The sequence below is a fragment of the Canis aureus genome, chromosome 5 (genome assembly GCF_053574225.1).
Source record: "Canis aureus isolate CA01 chromosome 5, VMU_Caureus_v.1.0, whole genome shotgun sequence".
In the NCBI taxonomy this organism is placed as follows: domain Eukaryota; kingdom Metazoa; phylum Chordata; class Mammalia; order Carnivora; family Canidae; genus Canis; species Canis aureus.
The window spans coordinates 1,190,170-1,207,164 of record NC_135615.1 but is presented as its reverse complement, the minus strand read 5'-3'; the positions used below and the strand labels follow the sequence as shown (position 1 = coordinate 1,207,164).

Sequence of the window (16,995 nt, the reverse complement as noted above, 5' to 3'; positions counted from 1 at the left end):
AGTCTTAAAAAAAACCCCAAACGCCTTTTATCATTGCTGACCTTTTTATTTTTCTGTTTTTATTTCCAGTCTGGTCTTTGCTATTTCCTTATTTGTGCTAAATTTGGGCTTAAGTTTTTTCTTCTTTGGTAGTTGAAAAGTTGTTTACTTGACTTTTTTTTTAATGTAGATGTTTACTCCTATAAACTTACCTATAAGAACTTCTTTTGCATCATCAAGTTTTGGTATATTATGTTTCTATTTTCAATTGTCCCAAGTTATTTTTTCATTTTACAGTTTATATATCCTTTGTCCTATTGGTTGTTTGTGTGTTAATTTACACATATTTGTGAATTTTCCAGTTTTTATCCAGTTATTGATTTCTCATTTCATGCTACTATAGTCAGAAAAAAACACTTGGTAAGATTTCAATCTTCTTAGATATCTTAAGACATGTTTTATGACCTATCATAATATCTCTCCTGGAGAATGCATGTGTGCATTTGGAAAAGAAAGAGAATGTGTATTGTGCTGCTGTTGTATGTAATGCTCTATATGTCTGTTAGGTCCATTTGGTCTAAAGTATTGTTCAAGTTCAACATTTCCTTATTGATTTTCTGTCTGGATGATCTATGTCTGGATGATATTGAAAGTAGGGTATTGAAATTTACTATTATTGTATTATTGTTTATTTCTTCCTTCATATCTATTAGTATTTTCTTCATATATTTAGGTGTCTGATGTTGGGTTCATAAAAACTTATCACTGTTACATCCTCCAGATGAATTCATGCCTTTATCAATATATAATTATTTTTTTTGTCTCTTGTTACTACTTCTGAGTTTAAGTCTATTTTGTCTGATACAAGTATAGCCACCTTGATCTAATTTGGTTTCCACTTGTATGGAATATCTTTTTCTATTCCTTCACTTTGACCCCACCTGTGTCCTTCAGTATTCTTGGCTTCTCTGTCAAGTATTAGTTAGCCATATATGAATGGGTTTATTTCTTGGCTCTCAATTCTGTTTTATTGGTGTGTGTGTCTGTTTTTATGCTAATACCAACTGTTTTGGTTACTATATCTTTATAACATAGCTTGAAATAAGAAGGGGAGATGTACCCAGCTTTGTTCTTTTTCAGAATTGGTTTGACTATTAAGGTATTTTGTGATTCTATATAAATTTTAGGTTTCTTTTTCCTGATTCTATAAAAATGCCATTGAAATCTTCATAGGAATTGCATTGAATCTATAGGTGGCTTTGGGTAGTGTGGGCATTTTGATAATATTCTTCTAATTCATGAACTTGGGATACTTTTCCCATTTATTTTTTTTCTTTTTCAATGTATTTCATTGGTGTTTTGTAGTTTTTATTTTTATTTTTTTATAAATTTATTTTTTATTGGTGTTCAATTTGCCAACATATAGAATAACACCCAGTGCTCATCCCGTCAAGTGCCCACTTCAGCGCCCATCACCCAGTCACCCCCACCCCCTGCCCACCTCCCCTTCCACCACCCCTAGTTCGTTTCCCAGAGTTAGGAGTCTTTCATGTTCTGTCTCCCTTTCTGATATTTCCCACTTATTTTTTCTCCTTTCCCCTTTATTCTCTTTCACTATTTTTTATATTCCGCAAATGAATGAGACCATATAATGTTTGTCCTTCTCCGATTGACTTATTTCACTCAGCATAATATATGAATATATTTTACTTCCTGGGTTAAACTTATTCCTAAGTATTTAAATCTTTAATGCTGGGCAGCCCTGGTGGCTCAGCGGTTTAGCGCCGCCTTAAGCCCAGGGCCTGATCCTGGAGACCCAGGATCGAGTCCCACACCTGGCTCCCTGCATGGAGCCTGCTTCTCCCTCTGCCTATGTTTCTGCCTCTCTCTCTTTCCCTCTCTATGTCTTTCATGAATAAATAAATAAATCTTTAATGCTATTATAAATGGGATCATTTTCTTTATTCCTCTTTTTTTCCCAAAGATTTTATTTATATATTCATGAGACACACACACACACACACACACACACACACACAGAGGGGTGGGGCAGAGACACAGGCAGAGGGAAAAGCAGGCCCCATGCAGGGAGCCTGACGTGGGACTTGATCCTGGGACCCCAGGACTATGCCTGGGCCAAAGGCAGGCACTAAACTGCTGAGCCACCCAGGGATATCCCATTTTCTTTATTCCTATTTCAGGTAATTTGTTGTTAGTGTATACAAATGCTACTGATTTTTGCATGTTAATTTTGCATCCTGCAACTTTACTGAATTCCTTGATCTAACTTTTTTTTTTTACAAACGTAAATTATGACATCAAAAACATAAAACATGTTATGTATGCCTAGGCAGTTTTTTCAACACTTGAATATATTTTCCCACTGTTTTGTGGCTTGTAATGTTTTTGCAGAGATTGATTCTAATGCCTGAGAGGATTCCCATTGTATGAAATATTTTTCTCTTGTTGCTTTTAAAATCTCTCTTTGTATTTGATTTTAGACAGGTTTATTATAATGTGTATTGGCAAATATTGTTATGGATTGAAATTTCGCAGTGATTTCTTAGCTTTGTGAACTTGGATATTCAAGTATCTCCCTATATTTGGGAAGTTCTCAGCCATTATTTCATAAGCTCTACACTTCTCCTTCTCTTCTTCTGGGATTGAATCATTCATGTATTAGTTAGATTATTGGTGTTCCACAGTTTATAGTCTTAATTCTTTTTAATTTTCTCTTCTTTGTATAATTTCAATATTATCTTCTACTTTACATATATTTTCCTCTGCTGGATCCACTATCAACTCTGGAATTTCTTTTTGATTTTTCTTTATGATTTCTATCTCTTCATTCAATATTTCTTTTTGTTTGTGTATTCTTTTCCTGCTTTTGTTGAGCTATCTTTCTGTGTTTTCTTGTAGCTCACTGAGCTTCATTACAACAGTTATTTTGAATTCTTTATCAGTTAAATTGTAAATCTCCATTTCTTTTGGGTTATTGAAAAATTATTGTATTTCTTTCATGGTATCATTGCATTAAAAAAAGTCACCTTCTCCAGGTTTACTGACTGGCTTTCAGAGAGAAATTCCTTCTGTCAGCCCTGTTAGGAATTCTAATTTTTTTTTCAGACCTTTTCTATGGGTATGCCTGCTCCATACTTCTTGTTCTCTTTTGTGGCAGAATTCTTAAGCCTTCTTCCTGTGCTGTAAGGACAGATTGGATGCTGAGAGCCTCCTTTTTGTTTTTCTTATAGCAATACTGAGTGCTCAAGTTAACGGTTTCTTCCAGATCAGCTTTCTGTGAGTGTTCACTGTCTGTCAAAGCTGACCCTTGCTGTTGGAGCATGCATAGGCAGCCAGTCACAAGGTGGAGTTTATGTGGGTGAGACACATCGAATACTGGAGTTGACTGTGGGCCAGTTTTCAGGGGATCCACAGGTGAAGTGTTTTCAGACCAGATGTATGGGCCTGCTGATGGAGTTCTTGACACACTTAGCAGTCACATCCCTTTTATACATTCAATTCTGAGCCTTGGCAACTGTTCTCTCAGCCACTCTCTTCCCTCAGGTCATGCAGCTTATGATTCAGTCTGGCTGACCCAAGAGAGAAATGGGTCTTTTTTTTTTTTTCTTTTAAACGGTATCCTACATAGCTAGAGAAGCTGGGTACTCACTCACATGCTCTCACTTTTTCCCATGGGAGAAATCTCAGGATGAAAAGGGCTCAAGAGAGCCCTGAAAGTATGAAGTATGTTGAAGTATGAACACGAAGTATGTTGTCCTGCAGAAGGAGTAGTGTAGGTAAGATCAAACTATTCCTTTTACCTTCCACAATGTATCCAATCTCAGATTTTATTGTTGTTGTTCTAACAGTGTTCTAGAACTTCTTTGCTGGACTCCTGTATTTCAACAAAGTGTCTCTCATCTGTGGATAATCATCAAATTGTTTTTTTTTTCCCAAAGGGGAGATGGTAAAACAAACAAAAAAACAAACAAACAAAAACCCAAAAGAAAACAACCCCCCCCACAAAATTCCTGTAATATTGATGTCATTCATTACTATAATCCTTCTTTTCTCTTGCCAAATATTTTAAAGGAAATGTCATTTATTACTTTTATTTCTATGATATATCATATTATGTCAAAGTCCGTTTTAGAAAGTTTTCTCCCATCTAGTTCCATCCATGTCGATGTAAATGGTAGGTATTCATCCTTCCTGATGGTTTAGTATTCCACTATATATGTATACTACATCTTCTTTAGCCATTCATCTGAGGAAGGACATCATAGCTCCTTCCACAGTTTGGCTATTGTGGACATTGCTGCTAGAAACATCAGGGTCCAGGTGTCTCAGCTTTTCATTGCATTTGTATCTTTGGGGTAAATCCCCAGCAGTGCAATTGCTGGGTCGTAGGGCAGGTCTATTTTTAACTCTTTGAGGAACCTCCACACAATTTTCCAGAGCAGCTGTACCAGTTCACATTCCCACCAGCAGTGCAAGACGGTTCCCCTTTCTCCACATCCTCACCAACATTTGTTGTTTCCTGTCTTGTTAATTTTAGCCATTCTCACTGTGAGGTGGTATTTGTGGTTTTGATTTGTATTTCCCTGGTGGCAAGTGATGTGGAACATTTTTTCTTGTGTCTGTTGGCCATGTGTATATCTTCTTTGGAGAAATGTCTTTTCATTTCAAATTTCTACCCATTTCATGATTAGAATGTTTGTTTTTGGGTATTGAGTTTGATAAGTTCTTTATAGATTTTGGATACTAGCCCTTTATCTGATATGTCATTTGCAAATATCTTCTCCCATTCTGTAGGTTGTCTTTTAGTTTTGTTGACTGTTTCCTTGGCTGTGCAGAAGTTTTTATCTTGATGAAGTCCCAATAGTTCATTTTTGCTTTTGTTTCCCTTGCCTTCATGGATGTATCTTGCAAGAAGTTGCTGTGGTCAAGGTAAAAAAGGTTGTTGCCTGTGTTCCCCTCTAGGATTTTGATAGGTTCTTATCTCATATTTAGATACTTCAACTATTTTGAGTTTATCTTTGTGTATGGTATAAGAGAATGGCCCAGTTTCATTTTTCTGCATGTGGTTGTCCAATTTGCCCAGCACCATTTATTGAAGAGACTGTCCTTTTTCCAGTGAATAGTCTTTCCTGTTTGTTGAAGATGAGTTGACCATAGAGTTGAGGGTCCATTTCTGGATTCTTTATTATGTTCCACTGATCTATGTGTCTGTTTTTGTGCCAGTACCATACTGTCTTGATGATTACAGTTTGTGTCTGGAACTGTGATGCCTCCAGCTTTGGTTTTCATTTTTAACATTCCTTTGGCTATTTGGGTTTTTTTTTTTTTGTTCCATACAAATTTTAGGATTGTTTGTTCCAGCCCTGTAAAAAATGATTATGGTGTTTTGTTAAGGATTACATTGAACTGTAGAGTGCTTTAAAGTATACATATTTTAACAATATTAATTCTTTCAATCCACGAGCATGGAATGTTTATTCATCTGTATGTGTTTCAATTTCTTTAATAAATGTTCTGCAGTTTTTAGAGTACAGATCCTTTATCTCTTTGGTTAGGTTTATTTCTATGTATCTTATGGTTTGGGTGCAATTGGAAATGGGACTGGTTCTTTAAATTCTCCTTCTTGAGTCGCATTATTAGTGTATAGAAATGTCACTGATTTCTGTGCATTGATTTTGTATCCTGCCACATTGCCAAATTGCTGTATGAATTCTAGCAATTTGGAGGTGGAGTATTTGGGTTTTCTGTATACAGTATCATATCATCTGTGAAGAGGGAGAGTTTGATTTCTTTGCCAACTTGAATGCCTTTTCTTTTTGTTGTCTGGTTGTTGAGGATGGGACTTCTAGACTATGTTGAACAAAAGTGATAAGAGTGGGCATCCCGTAATGTGCCTGACTTCAGGGGAAAAGCTCTCAATTTTTCCCCATTGAGAATGGTATTCATTGTGGGCTTTTCATATATATATGGCTTTTAAGATATTGAGGAATGTTACCTCTATCCCTACACTTTGAAGAGCTTTAATCAGGAATGGATTCTGTATTTTTTCAAATGCTTTCTCTGCATCTATTGGGAAGATCATATGGTTCTCATCTCTTCTTTTTTTGATGGGATTGATCACTCTGTTTTACAAATGTTGAACCACTCTTGCATCCCAGGGATAAATCCCACTTTGTCATGGTGAATGATCCTTTTAACGTACTCTTGGATCTCATTGGCTAGTGTCTTGGTGAGAATATTTACATCCACGTTCATCAGGGATATTGGTCTGTAGTTCTCTTTTTTTAGTGGGGTCTTTGGTTTTGGGATTAAAGTAATGCTGGCCTCATAGAATGAGCTTGGAAGTATTCCTTCCATTTCTATCCTTTGAAACAGATTTAGTAGCATAGGTATTATTTCTTTTTTAAATGTTTAGTAGAATTCCCCTGGGAAGCCATTTGGCCCTGGACTCTTGTTTCTTAGGAGGTTTTTGATGACTGCTTCAATTTCCTTGCTAATTATTGGTCTGTTCAGGGTTTTTAAATTTCTTCCTGTTTCAATCTTGGTAAGGAGTAGGTTTCCAGGAATGTATCCATTTCTTCTAGATTGCCTGATTTGTTGGCATATGGTTGCTCATGTTTTAAAAATCATTTGTATTTCCTTGGTATTGGTTGTGATCTCTCCTCTTTCAGTTGTGAGTCTATTAGTTTAAGTCTTTTTTCTTCTTAATAAGGTTGGGTAGGGGTTTATATATCTTACTAATTCTTTCAAAGAACAAGCTCCTGGTTTTGTTGATCTGTTCTACAGTTCTTCTGGTCTCTATTTCATTGAGTTCTGCTCGAATCTTTATTATCTCTCTTCTCCTTGCTTTAGGCTTTATTTCCTGTTCTTTCTCCAATTACTTTAAGATTAGCTTGTGTATTTGAGATTTCTCTCTCTCTCTCTCTCTTTTTTTGAGGGAGGCTTGTATTGAAATGTGTTTCCCTCTTAGGACCACCTTTTGTATCCCAAAGATTTGGAACTATTGTGTTTTCATTTTCATTAGTTTCCATGAATCTTTTTTAATTCTTCTCTAATTTTCTGGTTGACTCATTCATCTTTTAGTAGGATGCTCTTTGACCTCCAAGTTTTCTTTCCTTCCAAGTTTCTTCTTGTGATTGAGTTCTAGTTTCAATACATTGTGGTCTGAAAATATGCAGGGAATAATCCCAAACTTTTGGTATCAGTTGAGACCTGATTTGTGACCCATTATGTGGTCTTTTCTGGAGAAAATTCCATGTGCACTTGAGAATAATGTGTATTCAGTTGCATTAGGATGAAATGTTCTGTACATATCTGTGAAATCCATTTGGTCCAGTGTGTCATTTAAAGCTCTTGTTTCTTTGCTGATCTTCTGTTTAGAAAACCTGTCCTTGGATAAAAATGCCATCTTGAAGTCTCTTACTATTAATGTATTATTATCTGCGTGTCTCTCTACTTTGGTTATTAAATGGTTGATATAATTGGATGCTCCCACATCAGGGGCATAAATATTCATGATTGTTAGGTCTTCTTGTTGGATAGACCCTTTAGGTATGATATAGCGTCCCTCTTCATCTCTTCGTATAGGCTTTGGTATAAAATCTAATTTATCTGATATGAAGATTGTTACCCCAGCTTTCTTTTGAGGACCACTTGCATGGTAAATGTTTCTCCATTCCCTTATTTTCCATCTGAAGGTGTCCTTGAATCTAAAATGAGTTTCTTGTAGACAGCATATAGATGGAATTTGCTTTTTATTCAATCTGATACCCTGTGTCTTTTGATTGGATCATTTAGTCCATTCACATTCAGAGTAACTTTTGAAAGATATTAATTTAGTGTCAGAGTATTACCTACATACATTCCCTGTTTCTGCAGATTGTTTCTTTGGGCTCCCTCTTCACTTACAGGGTCTCCCTTAATATTTCTTGCAGAGCCCATTTGGGGGTCACATATTCTTCCAGTGTCTGTCTATCCTGGAAGCTCTTTATCTCTCCTTCTATTCTGATATTATTTCTGGAAAGCATATTCTTGGCTGCATGTTTTTCTTGTTTAGTACCCTGAATATATCATGCCAGCCCTTTCTGGTCTTCCAGGTCTCTGTGGATGGGCCTGCTGTTAATTTGATATTTTTCTTCATATAAGTTAGGAATCTTTGTCTTGAGCTACTTTTAAGATTTTCTCTTTATATCTTAAATTTGAAAGCTTCACTATTATATATCAGGATGTTGATTGATTTTTTCTTGGTTTTTCGGGATAGGGGTTTCCTCTCTACTTCTTGGATATGAATGCCTGTTTCCTTCATCAGATTAGGGAAGTTCTCAACTATGATTTGTTCAAACATACTTTCTGGTCCTTTCTCTCTCCATGACCTCTGGAATCCCAGTAGGATGAATATTATTCTTTCTCAAACTATCACTTAATTCTTGGAGTCTCTCTTTGTGGGTGTTTTTTTCCCCTCTCTTTTCCTCAGCTTCCTTCTTAGTTTTTATTTTCTCTTTTTCTCCGTTTCCTTCCTTTCCATCAACTTGTCTTCTGTATCACTCACTCTCTCTTCTACCTCATTAACCCTAGCTGTTAGAACATCCAGTTTAAACTGCATCTCAGTTAAAATATTTTTAATTTTGGCCTAATTAGATCTCATTTCTGCAGTAAGAGTATCTCTAGAGTCTTTTATGCTTTTCTCAAGAGCCACCAGTAATTTTATAATTGTAATTGAATTGTATCTCTGACATCTAACTTAAATCCATATCCACTAGATCTTTGGCAAAGAGTATTACTTCTGGTACTTTCTTTTGTAGTTAATTCTTCCTTCTAATCATTTTGTATAGTGCAGAATGGCTATATGAGTGAGTAGAGTAAAAAATATCAACCATAGGGCAGCCTGGGTGGCTCAGTGGTTAAGCGCCATCTTCAGCCCAGGGCCTGATCCTGGAGACCCAGGATCAAGTCCCATGTCAGGCTCCCTGCATAGAGCCTGCTTCTCCCTCTGCCTTTGTCTCTGCCTCTCTCTCTCTCTCTCTCTCTCTCTGTCTCTCATGAATAAATAAATACAATCTTTAAAAAAATAAACCATAACCTATGAAAATATGTGCTAGAGAATTCTGAAGAGATCAGAGACCAGAAAATAAAAGAAAAAAAAGAAAGGCAATTCAAGGGGAAACCAAATTTTAAAAAACAGGAAAAATTTTTAAAAGGAGGGGAGGAAATGGTTGGGGAGAGAGAATATAGCCTCACAGAGTGGACCAAGATGGTAATCCTTTTGGTTTTGAGTGTATTTTGGTCTGTATGTTAGAAGGTACTAAATTTCAAATTTATATAAAAAAGCAAAACTTATTTATAGAAACAACAGCAACAACAGAACAAAAACAAGAAGACAAAAGAGGGGGGCAGAATGGGAAGGAAGAGGGAATATAATCTCACAGTGTTGACCAATATTGTGCTCCACTTGGTTCTGAGTCTATTTTGGTGTGTATGTTAGAAGGTGTTAACTTCCAAAATTACAAAACTAAACAAAACAAAACCCCAAAACTTATATATCTACAAAGTGAAATTGAATATATTAAAAGGAAGCCAAAAATGAAGAGTATATCTATGACATGTAATTGTATAAATATGAGTCAAAAAGGAAAAAAAAAAGTTAAAAATGAAGAGTTTATAAATTATTGTAGTGAAGACAGGAAAAAAAGAATATTGGAAATTTTTAACTTGAAAGATCAATAAATCATAAGGAAAAAAGCTTGAGTTCTATATGCTATTTTCCATTAGTCCTGGAGCTTTCCAGTGCTGCTTGGTCAGTAAACTTGCTCTTCCCCTGTTCTTCCAGCTGGTCTTCTGAGGGAGGGGCCTGCTGTGCTGATTCTCAGGTGTCTGTGTCTGGGTGGAGATGCCCTACCTTGCCAGGTGGCTGTCCTCAGGGTGAGCTTTTTCCCCTGTGACACCTTTGTTCCCTGGAGGCTGGGCCTCTCCAGGGTGAACGGAGAAAAGAAAAAGTGAGGTCCGATCTCCAGCCCTAGAGTCAGGAGTTCCCAGCAAGTATGGAACTGCAGTCTCTTAATGCACATTGGCTCAGATTCTCTTGGGGGGCATGGAGGCACTGATTTGTAAAATTTGAAGGGCTTCTGGTGGCAGGAAACCTTTCACCATCTTGTGCACTCCTTGGTTTTGCTCTTCCTGGAGGGAACGGAGGATAGCCTGCTTCTCTCTGCCCCCAGGCCCTGGGGTAGTGATCATTCACCTGCTGCAGTGCTCACCAGGTCTTCCTCTCCCAGGTGCCCATGGAAGTGGGACTTGATGTGGGACTCGATCCCGGGACTCCAGGATCACAACCTGGGCGGAAGGCAGGTGCTTAACTGCTAAGGCACCCAGGTATCCCATCCTCCTTAATCTCGACCTTTAATCAAAGGTGTGAATATTAATTTCTATCTTTGATCAGCAGTCTCCTTTCGATTCTTTTCTTCTTAGCAATTTCTCTTAAATTTTGTTTAGTGCATTTAACTTTAAATTCACAATTAATAAATAAGCATAGATTAATCAACTAAATTAATTTTGTTCTTAAAGGGCATGGTATTTTAAATTGACTAAGGCCAGATGTGCCAAAGGTTATTACTTTAAATTGATGAGAACCCCTAACAATGAGGAACACTGAAGCAAATAGTAATTCAAAGTACCTAAACAAAAACAGTCTGAAAATTAAAGACATAGAAAAATGACTCTTCAATATTTATCACATTTGTTAGAGTAAAACACAAATTTAACTGCTTGATTCAAACAACTTCATTTTTATATCACCTTAGTTATAAGCTCTTTCAGTGAATACTTTTGATCTGATTCATGTTCTTAAAATTTTATTTTAATTCCCCTTAGTTCACATACATACAGTGTTGTATTAGTTCCAGGTGTACTCTATAATAATTCAACAATTCCATACAATAGTCAGTGTTCATCATGACAAGTATTCAGCTTGTTCTCTGTAGTTAAGAGTCTGTTATTTGGTTTGTTTCTCTCTCTCTTTTTTCTTTCTCTTTTCCCCCATTGTTCATTTGTTTTATTTCTTAAATTCCACATGCGTGAAATCATATGGTATTTGTTTTTCTCTGACTTTTTTCACTTAGCATTATACTCTGTAGTTCCATCCATGTTATAGCTAATGGAGCTCAAAATGGATTAAACACTAAAATGTGAGATCTGAACCCATAAAAATCCTAGAAAAGAGCTTAGGAAGTAACATTTCTGACATTGGATGAGTCAACATTTTTCTGGATATATCTCCTGAAGCAAGGGAGAGCAAAATAAACTATTGGGACTACATCAAAATAAAAACATTCTTCACAGTGAAGGAAATAATAAATAAAATTAAAGGTAACCTACTGAATGGAGAAGATATTTGATTTTTTAAAGATTTTATTTATTTGACAGAGAGAGAGCACAGAAGAAAGAGTGGCAGGCAGAGGAAGAGGGAGAAGCAGGCTCCCCATTGAGCAGGGAGCCTAATACAGAGCTCAATCCCAGGACCCTGGGATCATGACCTGAGCTAAATGCAGATGCTTAACTGACTGAGTCACCCACGCACCCTGATATTTGATTATTTTTAGCTACGTTTTTTTTCAATGTGATATAATGAAAATAGAAGTGTGATATAATGAAATAAATAAAGCATTCAAAAGTAAAGTTTCAGAAATCTTGCCTTAATCTTAAATTTCACCAAGAACACATATTTTGTTGCTTGTATATGAGGATTCAATACTTCCAAGTTCTAGATTTCGGCATCAATTCTGCAAAAAGTTCATGACTATAATATTTCTTGCACCTAGGAGAAATGTATTGGGTCACCTGGGTGGCTCAGTTGGTTAAGCATCCAACTCTTGATTTCAGCTCAGGTCATGATCTTAGGGTTGTGAGATTGAGCCCTGCCCCATTAGGCTCCACAATGAGCATGGAGCCCACTTAAGATTCTCTCTCTCTCTCTCTCTCTCCCTCTGCCCCACTCCTTCCCCCATTTGTGTGCATGCATGTGCATGCATGTCCCCCAAAAGAGAGAGATAGAGAAATGTATCTAACAGTGTTACTCCAGCATTAGAAGCAGAAGTGTAATCTGTGAATTATATAACATAGCTAAAGAACTACTCTAGTAGAGATGTAAATTCACATGCCAATATATATATATATGTAGATATATGTATATATATATAATATTGTACCACACACACACAGTAATTGGGTAACCAATGAAATAACTTTTATAATGCTCTTATAAAACTCATGAACTAGCCTTTTTTGATTTTTCAAATTTAAAGAACTTTTCTTTCTAAGCCAGCAATACAAAGTGAATAGAATAGTAGTGAGAAATATAGCACCAAGTATATTCCAGGTCACTAGAGCTACTGGATTTTATACCTTACTTTCAAAATAAATTTTAAAACTAATAACGTCTAGCTAATTTTCTATTGATAGTAAATGCTAGACTTTACTTAATTATAAGAGGGAATTCATGAAGATTTTTACCCATGCAATAACATATAGTCATTGTTGTCATTAAAGATCCATACTTAATTAAATCTCCAAAAGACAAACCATAAATATTAGACTTAAAAAATATTTGTTCTTACCAGAGTGACTTTTAAGTTGTGTGTTGATTTCATCAATTATTCTTTCTCTTTCAGCAGTATATATCAAGTGTTCTACATCAGTCTCTATAAACAAACAAATTCCAAATACTTTATAAGGTAAACATTAGTGTATGGCTGTGTGTGTGTGTGTGTGTGTGTGTGTGTGTGCGCGCGTGTCTGTAGTACAAACTTAATCAGAATTTGTTATTATAGAAGAGAAAAATACAATGTCTGAATTGCAAATTAAAGATTTCATAGAATTTGAAAGGCTCTTAGCAACCATTTAAGCCTCATTCTAATGAGGCTCAGAAATGTTTAGGGATTGGATCAAGAAAACCTATCAAGATGAAAACAAAACTGATGCGTAAACTGACACCCCATAATTCTTTAACCAGTGCTTTTTCTACACAATGCTATCTTTTTATAAAAATTTAAATCATCTTGAGAAGTTTATGTTAATAATATAATTCTAAGTTTATGCTAAAAATACATTCATACTGTAGGATATACAATTGAGATGGAAGATGACATTTTTGTTCATAGTTCAAGTTATAAACCACAAGCCCAAAGCAGATAAAGTTACTATGAGGCAGCAATTCTTTGACTCTCTTTTATGCCATTTTTAGGTTATATAAGTCAAGTAGACATCAGTGATGTAGAAAGGTAAGATATTCTGTAGTCTAAAAAAAGTGTCTCTCAGTTCCTCTTTATGTGTACACTTTGTAGCTGGGGAAAGAAATATGAATGAATTTGCAGTGGTATAAGTATTGAGATTGCATTTCATTTGATTTGAGTTTTTATGTGATTTTATTTATTTATTTATTTATTTACTTACTTATTTTTAAGATTTTATTTATTTATTCATGAGAATACACAGAGAGGCAGAGACACAGGCAGGAGAAGCAGGCTCCATGCAGGGAGCCTGACGTGGGACTCGATCCTGGGTCTCCAGGATCAGGCCCTGGACTGAAGGCAGCGCTAAACCACTGAGCCACTTGGGCCGCCCTTATGTGATTTTAATATTTGCTGGATTTAGGAAATACTAACTAGGTCAAAAAAGAGGAAAAACACATGAAAGATATTAAAAATGAATTTACATAAAATCAAACAGGAGATAATTAGCATTCATGACTGGGTCAAATAGTGTACCTAATATTTTGCGAATGAAAGTTGGTTATAAAAGAGCATGTGTCAGAGGTTGGAAACCTGTCATCAACCTAACACCATAAGGTGGATCTTGCTTTGTTGTAATCCCTGAGATAACTGGTAAATGTTGTACTATGACTTTCAGAGCCCAAATATATATTCACCACAACCTAAGAAGAGGTGGGAACCACCTTGGGTATCTTTAGCAAAAAGAACCACAATTGGATGGAACAAGCTTCAATAAATAATGATATTTTGTGAAAGTAAAATGACAGTGCAATGCAACATGGTGATATTATGAGATATATTTGGGGCTCTCTGGTTGTTTCTGCAATTAGTATAAGTAGGAATGAATGGTTCATTTGAAATGAGTGTGCAGAGATTCATAAATAAGCAAGGAGGCATTAAGAATATTTCACAGAAAATAGGATTAAAAACTGGGTGGAAAAGGATATGTCTTAGAGAAATTTATAATTTAGTAAGAACCACAATTTCCTCCTTCACAACACCCTCTCAATGCCTTAATATTTTTTAAACCTTTTCTTCTTAAAGTTCCTAGTATATTGTGCACACTTTTACTATTTCTTTCATGTCTCACATTTTCTTTTTGGTAAAAACTGGACATTCTAGACAACATACTGTAGCAAATCTGGATACTGAGTTCCCCTCTACTTTGGAGGGTCAATGTTGTTTTCCTGATTATTTATCTAGAAATCAGTCTGGGCCATTTTTTTATTGTACTAAAGTCTCCTTCTCTCCAGTGTGAAAAGCAATGTTGCTTCTCTGAGAGCAAAGACTTAGACATGCACACAGTCACTTTAGGATGACAGTTTCTTAAAAGGGGTCCCTTTGTTTCTTTCCTTTGTTTCTCTGTTAAGTTCTCTACCTCCTTTGGTATCACACAAGGATTGATAAGAAGTGTGTGAAACGCTGCCACCAGGACAAGAGGCTGTGGTATAAACTATGAGCTATATGACAAAACTAAAGGTTTCTACTTCACCTGAGGTATTATAAATTTGCTTGATATTTCAATCATACAGAGAAAATTCATAACCAATGTAGTAGCTACCTGCTAAATTCCTCTTCTTATCCATTTCATAAGCTAGAATTTCTGCTTTGCAAATACAAAACAACTATCCTGAAAAAAGAAAGTGAGTAGAACAGCATTTGAAATGCTTCCATCAAGCATATTCCAAGCTCAATTTAGCAATGGATTTTTAAGGATTTTTAAGGATTCTTAATGGATGAGTTCCAAAATCTATAATATGTGGCTAATTGTTCATTTAGTAACTGCTAGAATTCCACTAATTATAGGAGGGACTTTATGAAGATGTTTTATCATGTAATAATAGCACATAGATTCTATAGTCTTTAAAGATCCAAATTTGAATTCCAGAAGGAATAAATAAACCTTAAATAGATTTGAAATATTTTTGCTCTTACCAGGATGACTCTTTAACTGTGTCTTGAATTCTCTCTTTATTATACTTCTTCCAATAGCACCTGGGAGGGACTCCCTATCAATCTCTACGGAAATAAACAGTTTCAAAACACTTTTGTAAGGTAAATGTTAACACATGTGTGTTTGTGTGTCTAGTACTTCTCTAATTAGCATTTCTTATTATAGGAGAATTATAATGATATGTCTGGATTGCAGAAACGTAATACCTTAGAATCTGAAGAGCTGTTAGTAAACATGTAAGCCTCAAGATACTGAAGCATAGAGATGTTTAGTGACTTGACAAATGTCTCATATCTGGGTGATGACCAAATGGATGCACAAACTGATGCTTCATCTAGGGCTTTACCCAGAAAACAGAAAGTATTTTGCAAATTTAAATCACCCTAGAGTGTTTGACTTTAAGTATAACTTTCATGTACATATTAAAAGCACATTCATATGATAGGGATATAACTGGTTAGGCAGGACATAACATTTTTTTCTCAGGTCAATTTATAAGCCATGGTCACTGGACTCACAGACCTTACTGTGAGACAGAAATTCTTTGACTTGTCCAGGAATATTTTAATGCTCTCCCTTTTATTACATTATGTCACTTTGAATCAAGTAGACATTAGTGGTGGAAAAGAATAACATATAACATGGAATGAGATGAAGTGCTCTCTCAAGTTCCTCTTAGCATGTAGACCTTCTAACTAGGGAGGACAAAATGGGGAATTTGCACTAACATGAGAATTGGCATTGCATCCCTTTCCTTTGAGTCTTTATATGATTTTTAACTTTTTCCTGGATGTGGAAACTATTACGTAGGTCTAATGACAGAAAAATAAAAAGAAACTTATTTAAAGGAATTTCACATTGCAAAAGAAATAACTAGAATTGTTGACACTAGGTTACCTACTGGGCAAAGTTTCCTGGGCAAAAATTGGTTCTAACATACATATAACTGAAGTGGGAAACATTGCCATGATCCAGACATCACAGATTAGAAGTCTTGCTTTATAGAAATGACTGAGCCTATGAATTTTAAAGTTTTCACTACCATCATGACAGCAAAAATTATACTGCCACCGTGATCTAAATGGAGGCAGAGATCAGATAAGGAGGTATCTTTACTAAAACAAAAGACAAACTGGATTGAGCAGAACAGGTTTTTAATAATTAAATAATGACATTTGTGAAAGTAATATGAGCTATAGTAACACATAACTGGAGAGAATTAGCAGATGTATTTTAGCCCTCTGGTCTTTCTCCAATGGATGTAATTAGAAAAACTCTCAATTCTCACATGAATTGAGAAAGCAAGGGATTCTTATATAAGCAGAGATCCAAGGAGAATAGCCCTGCTAACATTGGGTTTAACACTAGGAGCATAAAAGATACATGTTTATGATATATTAAGAGTCATAAATTTCCTCCTTCACCATATCCTTCCATTGCTTTAAGTCTTAAAAAAAAATCCTATGTTGCTTGAATTACTTGAGTATTTTTTTAAAATAATAAATTAATTATTTATTGGTGTTCAATTTGCCAACATACAGAATAACACCCAGTGCTCATCCCGTCAAGTGCCCCCCCCCAGTGCCCGTCACCCATTCACCCCCACCCCTACTCTCCTCCCCTTCCACCACCCCTACTTCGTTTCCCAGAGTTAGGAGTCTTTATGTTCTGTCTCCCTTTCTGATATTTCCTACCCATTTCTTCTCCCTTCCCTTCTATTCCCTTTCACTATTATTTATATTCACCAAATGAATGAGACTATAATGTTTGTCCTTCTCC

General features: G+C 35.7%; 1 protein-coding gene across 6 annotated transcripts in view; it reads right to left on the bottom strand.

Annotated features, from left to right (window-relative positions):
- CCDC7 (coiled-coil domain containing 7) overlaps positions 1 to 16,995 on the bottom strand; it is a 383,481-nt gene that overhangs the window by 41,854 nt on the left and 324,632 nt on the right. For 5 of the 6 annotated variants that reach the window (XM_077896533.1, XM_077896532.1, XM_077896535.1 and 2 more), the window contains 2 exons: positions 15,198 to 15,281; positions 12,609 to 12,692 (listed from right to left, as the gene is read on the bottom strand). In XM_077896533.1, coding sequence (XP_077752659.1) covers positions 12,609 to 12,692; positions 15,198 to 15,281 — 168 coding nt within the window. Of the gene's footprint in view, positions 1 to 12,608; positions 12,693 to 14,823; positions 14,893 to 15,197; positions 15,282 to 16,995 lie in introns of those variants that run through there. The other variant, XM_077896537.1, reaches the window with a different exon arrangement.